The 8586-nt window shown below is 44.0% G+C and overlaps 1 protein-coding gene across 1 annotated transcript; it reads left to right on the top strand.

The window, feature by feature from the left end:
• The first annotated feature begins 361 nt into the window (after positions 1–361).
• Positions 362–8564, top strand: dgcr8 (DGCR8 microprocessor complex subunit). The gene is made up of 14 exons (XM_040196581.2): positions 362–531; positions 931–1870; positions 2654–2819; positions 3154–3296; positions 3500–3887; positions 3990–4187; positions 4339–4440; positions 4635–4733; positions 4949–5031; positions 5118–5218; positions 5311–5417; positions 5557–5684; positions 6207–6320; positions 6780–8564. The coding sequence occupies exons 2-14, from the start codon at positions 1208–1210 to the stop codon at positions 6861–6863; spliced, it is 2376 nt and encodes a 791-aa protein (XP_040052515.1). The 5' UTR covers positions 362–531; positions 931–1207; the 3' UTR covers positions 6864–8564.
• Positions 8565–8586: the final 22 nt, after the last annotated feature.

Genomic DNA, 8586 nt, shown 5'->3' with positions numbered 1-8586 from the left:
TGGCATGGTTAGATATTGCAATGCACATAATGCTTATGTAGTCTGCCCCAAAACAGTTAATATTGCTACGCTATGCACTGGACCTAACAACACCCTGGAACTGTAACATTACTGACAATAAAGTACAGCCTCTTGTACCTTATTGGTTTATTAAAACATTACTATACAACCACAAACACTGACGGTGACAACATAAAAGAAAAACCAAGATGTATTCACAATCCCCTTCACAGAGAAAGTCTACAGCAATCTCGGAAGTCGAGCGGTATGAACTTCCGCTTACGCGACTCTTACTTTTTACGGCTCTGGCTGAATGACACAAGAACATGTCGATGAAGGCCGTTGTGATTGGCCGGCTTATCGATCATTCATAAAAAGGCCGGTACCGGGAGGCGGGACTTGAGTTGGTTTGCCGCTGTGTTTTTCTTCAAGATGGCGGTGTGGCAGTTGAGTCAGTGTGGCGCCGCGTTGAGTGTGTAATACTTTAGAAAGGTAGCTTGGTGCACGAATACCTTTGTGTCATATTTATCGGTGAGTATTTATGCATTAAAGCCGCTGTCAGAATTGCTCGCCGGTTTTTGCAGCCGTCCATGTCTGTAACGGTACAGCCTTATGATCGCTTGCTAACATTAGCATAACGTTAGACGTTAACGTTACCAGGGGCCCAATGTGCCGTTGCAGATGCGCTAGAACGAGGTCCCTCACCTTTTTATTTTGAGGTTAATTTGCTTGTCATTTGAAGATTATCTAAGGTCATATATTTATGTAAATATCAGCCAAATATCTAACCACCATTCCACGTTATTATTGTATTATTCAAGCTCCACTGTAGTAACACCCGTTAGTAGACTATGCTTAATATTATACAGCGCTAATTACGCTGATGACGTTATTCCTAAAGCTGACATCTCTGGTATTTTTTTTTTCTAGCTTCCAGAAGACACCATTGGAGGATGATCAGTGCCTAGATCCCATATTAAGCTGAATGCATTGTGATTTCCAATAATTGAGACAGTGATTCTGAAAGCTGTCTACATTAATGAAAAGAACAATGTAGTCAGCTTAGCATTTTCACCTCTGGTACGTGGTCTATTAAGGGATGTGCTTCTGCATGCATTCTGGCTTCAGATAGGCAGAGTCTCCAAACAGGTCTGAATCTAGAATAAGTTATCAGTTTGTATAAATTATAGTTCGCTATACAGAGGAAATGGAAGTAGATGATGTGCTACCCCCTCTCCCCTTGGAGCCACCTGTTGATTTTGGCCGTGATGAGGGCATAGCACCTCCACCACCTCCCCTGCAAACGTCCAGTGACGCAGAGGTAATGGACGTTAGCTCTGGTGGTGATGGATACACATACACCCCAGGGGACGGGGAAGCCCACCCACAGCAGCCCTCTATAACCTTCCATAGCGACCTCTCGGATGAGGCTAATCCCATCCCGCCGTGCCCCAGGACGGCCCGCCACGCTCCCCAACTCGCCGGGTTCCTACCAGACCTCAAGCTGCTCAGAGATGTTAAGATCCGTGTAAGCTTCACTGATAGCAGCAATAGCAAAGACCGGAAGGTTTTGTACACGGGCGAGGGGCAGGAGGGAGGAAGTGGCGATGGCTTAGAGAGCGTGAATGGTGAGTTGCATGACTCCGCTAGCGAGCTGGAGGCACCCGAGGGAAACGACATAGCGGGCAGAAGAGCTGAAGAGGCAGAGGTAGACCTGGAGAATAAGGTAGAATTTGCTGTCCTGGATGAGTTGGATGACCTCTACGACAACTTCCTGGATAATGACGACGCAGAGCTGGGTGGCTTTAAGTCTGAGGTCATAGTTCAGCAGGAGCAAGCAGACGAGGAGGCCGTGGCTTTCTCCTATGAGGTGAGTCCGTTCTTGTGTCCGCAGTAACCTTTTTCAGTTTCAGGAACACGCCCATTTTGTCCCTAACTGTCCAATAGGAATGATGCCAGCCTACTACTACGGCCCGTAACAGTCCTAACAAGAGAAAAGCATTATTCTGTTTCATTGTGTTAATGATACTGATGAGATGGCATACCTGATATGGAGAAAACAAAAACAAGGAGGCCTAGAATAAGAATAGTTGGTGGCATTTCTTTACTGGTGCTGGGATTGTTCGGAGCCACTATCTCTACTATAGTGGGCAGCTGGAACGGGGAATAATGAATGTTGAGTTTCTTGGTTTAATATTGCAACACGACCTTTCCTGCCCCAGGAGGCGTTAGTGAAGTACTCTGGATCAAATCAAGCAGGGGACCTTTATAGAAATGTTGATTTGTGTTCTTTGCTTTGTATTACTGAAAATTTCAAGTGAGGTGCTGAAAGAGGTTAGTGCCATTTTTTTAAGTCTCACATTAAATGCTGTTTTTTCTGATGAAATTGTAATAAAAAGGATAGATTAAAGCTGCTCCCATTTGTAATTTCATTTCTAATAAAGGTTTTATATGTAGGTTCAATATAATCCGTTTCTAAATTCAGTCCTCAACTGTTAAGCCCCAAAGTGCCAATGATGAGGTTTTTCTTCAGTTCGGTCGTACTGCCTGTTTTTATTTTCTCCAATGGTTCATCTTCTGGCGTCACATCCGACTAAGCTCTTACACTGGTGACCCATCCTTTTCTCCCGGCCTTAACCATCCACTCTTCCAGGAGGAGTTTGACAATGATGTTGATGCTCTGCTCGAGGAGGGCATGCCAGTCCCCAAAAAGATGCGTCCATCCGAGGACAAATACGGCGGGGACAGCGACCATCCGTCAGATGGGGAGGAGGGAGGCGTTCAGCCCATGATGACCAAAATTAAGACTGTCTTGAAGAGTGAGTGGTGGATCCAATTGTGTATTCGAGCTGGGAATTGTGAAACGTGGTTTTAGCACTAAGAGATGCAATTTAATATTGTTAATATTAACACTGGTTTCATCCCGGATTAAAATCATTTGTTTGACTTGACTCCGTACCGAAAATTCAAACCATAAACCCAACGATGGATTAAAATAGTTCTTAACATGAATTCCAAATTAAAATCTCCTGACGTTTTGTCACACAAGTATGCCTCGAAGTATCATCATTATTAGAAAAGTTTCCTCAAAAGGGGATTTTGTAGTAACTATTTGCTGCATTTACATCCCCCCTCTCCCACCCCCCATGCCAGGTCGTGGGCGTCCACCCACCGAGCCTCTACCTGACGGATGGATCATGACATTCCATAACTCGGGTATTCCTGTCTACCTGCACAGAGAGACCAGGGTCGTGACTTGGTCTCGACCCTACTTCCTTGGGACTGGCAGCATTCGGGTAAGATGTCTAATTCATTTAATCCCACCTTACATAAACATTCTGCTCCGCCACCAGTTTGTGGTCCTGCTCAGTATCACATGAGCTCCTCTCAGTTCCTGTCTTTTTTTTTTTCTTCAAATTTTAAGGCCATGAAAATGTTCAGTTTTCCCGCTCAGCTCTTGAAATGACTGTACGAACCTTGGATTTCTTTCTCCAAACAGAAACACGACCCTCCTACCAGCAGCATCCCCTGCCTCCACTACAGGAAAATGAAGGACAATGAGGAAAGGGAGCTGAACGGAGAGGTGACGGCCATGTCCGAGGAGGTTCCCAACGCAGCGGAGACTCCCGTCAAGCCCAGCTACGAAGCAAACGGGGACGAGCTGGCGGACAAGTCGGACGCTACGGGTGAGGAACTAGACGGCTTCCCTCCTCCCATTGTGGCCGATGTTACGCCAAATGTAGAGGAGGACGAGGATGAGGACGCCGCTGCCGCCGCCACAGCCAAAAGGAACCAGAAGCTTAAAGATGCCCACCTCTGTGAAATTGCCCACGGCGCCTTGGGGCAAGTCAAGGCCAAGGTGGAGGTGTGCAAGGACGAGTCGATAGGTAAGTGCTTCTCGGAGGGGCCGACCTCTGAAAGGTAAACATTGTGCTTTTGTTGCTGGATGTCGTCAATGATCCACTGAGTGACATAACTCCTCCTTACAGAACTTGAAGAGTTTCGCCTTTACCTGGAAAAATGCTTTGACTTTGAACAAGTCACGGTGAAGAAGTTCCGCACCTGGGCTGAGCGAAGGCAGTTCAACAGAGACATGAAGAGGAAGCAGGCCGAATCGGAGAGACCCATCCTGCCCGCCAACCAGAAACTCATCACACTGTCAGTCCAAGATGCCCCCACTAAGAAAGGTAGCGGCTACATCGATTCAGAGTTGTTGAAAACATAAACCTACCTGCTAATTGTTAACTTCAGATCTTTGGCAAAATGTGTGGGAATCAGTCAAAAATAACCATCGTTAAAAAGTATTGCTGATCTATTTCACCTTTTCTATTGTAACAGAATTTGTCATCAACCCTAATGGGAAGTCTGAAGTCTGCATCTTGCATGAATATATGCAACGTGTCCTGAAGGTTCGACCTGTTTACAACTTTTTTGAATGTGGTAAGTTTGTTCTCTTTTGGAATTGACTATTTAACGTCCAATGTGAAGATACCGGTTCATCCTTGAACCGGTATTTCTTCATCATTTGTAAATCCACTGTAAATATCTGTTCGCTCCTTATACATAATGGGTGAATTTGCACTACAAAACCAAAAAGGTTCTGAAAAATCCAACTGGATTTGTGTGTCTCACAGAGAACCCAAGTGAGCCTTTTGGAGCGTCGGTCATTATTGACGGAGTTACGTACGGCACCGGAACCGCAAGCAGTAAAAAACTTGCCAAGAATAAAGCTGGTAAGCTCTTTGATTTACAGTACAGAGCTTTGTGATTATGTATTTCACAATGCAGCGTACATTAAAAATAACCTGTTCCCAACAGACCTCGGGGCACCTTCTGAGACCAAGGCTACAATATAGGCTGTATTCTTATTGGATGCAATAGATGGTTTTATTGTTTAATCCACACATTGTAACGTTTGTTCTCACTGGTAATTTATGGTAAACTTCAGCTCGAGCCACACTGGAAATCCTCATCCCTGACTTTGTGAAGCAGACCTCTGAGGAGAAGCCTGTTGAGGGCGATGAACTGGAGGTAAACGCCTGACCCCCCTCGCCCCCCCTCCAAGTATTGTCAACTGTTGATGCATCCTTAGTGACCCTGTTCTCTCTTCTCCACAGTATTTTAATCATATCAATATAGAAGACTCAAGGGTGTATGAGCTGACCAACAAAGCAGGACTACTTTCACCATATCAGATTCTTCATGAGTGCCTTAAACGGTAAGCGTAATCCTTTTTCAATGTCACCATTGTGACAGACCTGCCGGCGAAATGATGTAATTCAAATGTGTGGTTGTGTCTTTTTCATTTAGAAACCATGGAATGGGAGACACGAGCATTAAGTTTGAGGTGATTCCGGGGAAAAACCAGAAGAGTGAATATGTGATGACCTGTGGGAAGCACACCGTGCGTGGCTGGTGTGAGTAGATTCTCTTCCTCATGCACCAACGCCACGACATGAGTTCATCTGAAGAGGCGCGTCCGTTTTGATTTTGACCCTGTGGAGCGACCATGCGTGTAGCTTTTGCTGACGTTTCCTTTGTGCATGTGCCAACCAGGCAAGAACAAAAGGGTTGGCAAACAACTGGCGTCTCAGAAGATCCTGCAGATGCTTCACCCCCATGTGAAGAACTGGGGCTCACTGCTGCGCATGTACGGCAGAGACAGCAATAAGATGGTCAAGAAGGTAAGTACTCTCTTTAAAAACAAACGCGGTTGTCACGGAAAATAATTTTCTCGTTCTTTCTGTTCGAGCTGGATTTCTATTTGCAGTAAATATTTTTAAGTATCTTAACTGGATACGAGCTTTGCATATGAGGATTGGATTGGATTGGTTTCTCAGCTCACATAGCGCCGCTTGTAATCGCACGTCGAGGCCAACATTCCAACCCGTAACAGCAATTGCATTGCCTTGAAGCATGAAACCCTCTCACAGTTGTTACTTGCAGCTTTTTAAGTTGCAGTGTTGAAGACTGGGGAAATGCACTAATGGAACTATGCACACAATTCTAAAAACTTGAAAATCGTCCAGATTGTTGAAGTCATAGAAATGGAATGTATTGTTCTTTTTTTTTTTTTTTTTTTCATTAGTTAAATCCGCATTTGGCATATTAACACATGACCTTGTTAACTTGAGATATGAATGGTGGGATCTCTGTATTGAGGATGGCACATCTCAATGACTTTTAAAACAACCAATCTTTTGCAGGAGAGCTCTGACAAGAGTGTGATCGAGCTCCAGCAGTATGCCAAAAAGAACAAGCCAAACCTTCATATCTTGAACAAACTGCAGGAGGAAATGAGGAAACTAGCCAAGCAGAGGGTAAGAAAGGTTCCTGTAGCGAGAAATGAGAACGGAAATCATATCATTTTATTTCCACCCAGAAATGCATTTCGCCACCATCAATTAAATTATTTACACTGGTGCTTTTCCCACGGTGACGTGTCAAAATGCCTCCTGGGCCTTTATTAGTCTACTGCAGGAAATCTCCCTCTCGTTTAAATTTGTACTGTTTTCCCTCTTGTTCCCCTCAAAGCAAAGGAGTTTACTTGTACAGACATTTTGTCACCAGAGAGCTCGTTGAAGCGAAACACAGGGCCGTAGTTTGGAGTAAACAGTAAATCTGCAGGGTCCCAATTAGTCCTCTTTACTGCAGGCGTTACGAGCACAACTGTCGGGGTAGTGTGGTCAGAATGACGTTGCCACTGCCAAGAATTGTTTACTTTAGAATTGGGAAAGGATTGCGTTAACTTTTACCAACTTTCCCAATGTGCACTCCAGGAGGAAACGAGGAAGAAACCCAAGATGACCATAATGGAGTCCGCCCAGCCAGGGAGCGAACCCCTCTGCACTGTTGACGTTTAAGTCTCAAACTCACTGAAGAACCTCGGCACTGAAACCAGGTCACTGTCAAGACATCGCAGCCGACCATCCATCCCTTAATTATGCATCACTGACATCGAACGACAGCGTAGTTCCACTTGGACCAGGTCCCTTCGACTACTCGCATCTCTGGCCCGTGTTTGATTTGGTTCGGCTGGTAAATGGAGGCTCTCAATGCACCAACAAAGCAAGTACCGTCCACCTCTCAGGATGCAGCTTGGCTATGGCACACCGGGGGCGGGGGACTAATCTCCCGGGCTGCAGAGAAGGTAACATGACCTGATAATACATGAACTACATCAAAATAAAAATGCATGCTCGTTTGACCGAAAAACCACTACACACCTTTTTGTTTAGTTTGGCAGTGTCAGAGTACCAGCACCTTTTTTCTTTTGTGCTTGAGTATTTGAAAGGGACTACTAGTACTTGTGTATTTATACCATTCATTTTATTGGAAAACAAAGTTACTTGTTTATTGGGTATTTTAATAGTTGGTGTTTTGGGTAACGAATACAAAAATACGCCGTTTTCTTTTCCTCAGAAGGAAGCGCTGCTGTCCTGGTTTGCACGATTTAAAAAAACCTACGTAGTGAGGTGATGACTCTTGAGATCTATTGTTATGCACTTGTCCTGTCATGTTTTCAATGACTGCTCATGCTGTTTGTACAAAACAAAAACTGCGTCTTGAGTATTTGAGGTGACTTGCATATAAAGGCACTTGCTTTTTTTTTTATTTCTCTCCCTCATTTGCTTTGGCAGTACCAGGAACATCGCAGTGAACCAGAGCACCGTATTGTGTTCCGCTTCCTTTTTGCTCTTAGTTTATGTCAGCTGTTTATTGAAGTACTAATGCCACGCCCACAGACGTAACCATCCAGTACATTTCAGTAGCTTACTTAGTTGTGGTGCACTTAAGAAATCATGTTGCCTTAGTTGATCCATTTCATGAAGGGCTCGAAGTAGAATACGCTGGACCTAACACCCTTCAACGCGAGGTGGAGAGACCAAGCCCCCTTTACCAGATAAAGCATTTATCGTTTAGCAAATTAGAACTTTACTGAAGACCGCCTCTAAAACATCAGATACTTGAAGGACAAATGCCTCCAGCCTGTGCAGATTAAGACTCGTCTTAATGGATTGTGTAATTAGTTTGTTTTCCATCGTTGTCACAGTATTTTCTGACTCCAGGTAGAACGCTTTTTTTTTTTTTTTTTTTTTAACAAAAGGCAGCCTTTTTTCAAATGGACTTGGTACACTCGAACAAAATGCGATTAAGTCATTTAGTGCAACAGAAGCTGATGAAAGTGTGTACCAAAGCTTACATACAGTCTTATGCATTTTATAGGATTAATGTTACTACAAACTGCACAGTAGAAACTGATTAGACCCAATACTTGCTGGAACAAAATGGAAACTGCTGTGCAACAAGTGTTTAGCCAATTTAGTTGTTTTTTTCTACAAACTGTTCATGGCGGCTGTTGTGATATTGTAGATCGCTATAAGAATGTGCTTTCCCTTGTGTTTGTGTGTCCGTGTGAGGAGAAAAAAAAATCTTTTTACATCTTTCTGTTGAGTTGTACCAATGAATTGTTTGAGAAGTTGCTGCCTAGAAAATGAAGTATGTATTGCAACCTGAGCTCCACGATATTTGTTATGCAAATAAAACGTCCTCATGATTAGAAAGGATTTGGTTGTATTCTGTCCC

The sequence above is a fragment of the Gasterosteus aculeatus genome, chromosome 13, assembly GCF_964276395.1.
Source record: "Gasterosteus aculeatus chromosome 13, fGasAcu3.hap1.1, whole genome shotgun sequence".
NCBI lineage: Eukaryota > Metazoa > Chordata > Actinopteri > Perciformes > Gasterosteidae > Gasterosteus > Gasterosteus aculeatus.
This window is presented reverse-complemented; position numbering and strand designations above follow the sequence as displayed.

Bases quoted from the DNA above. Each gene is read 5' to 3' on its own strand.
- dgcr8 (XM_040196581.2), top strand. From the start codon at position 1,208: ATGGAAGTAGATGATGTGCTACCCCCTCTCCCCTTGGAGCCACCTGTT. The intron at 4,734-4,948 runs GTAAGCTCTTTG...GGTAAACTTCAG, and splicing joins ACTTGCCAAGAATAAAGCTG to CTCGAGCCACACTGGAAATC. The intron at 5,418-5,556 runs GTGAGTAGATTC...TGTGCCAACCAG, and splicing joins GCACACCGTGCGTGGCTGGT to GCAAGAACAAAAGGGTTGGC.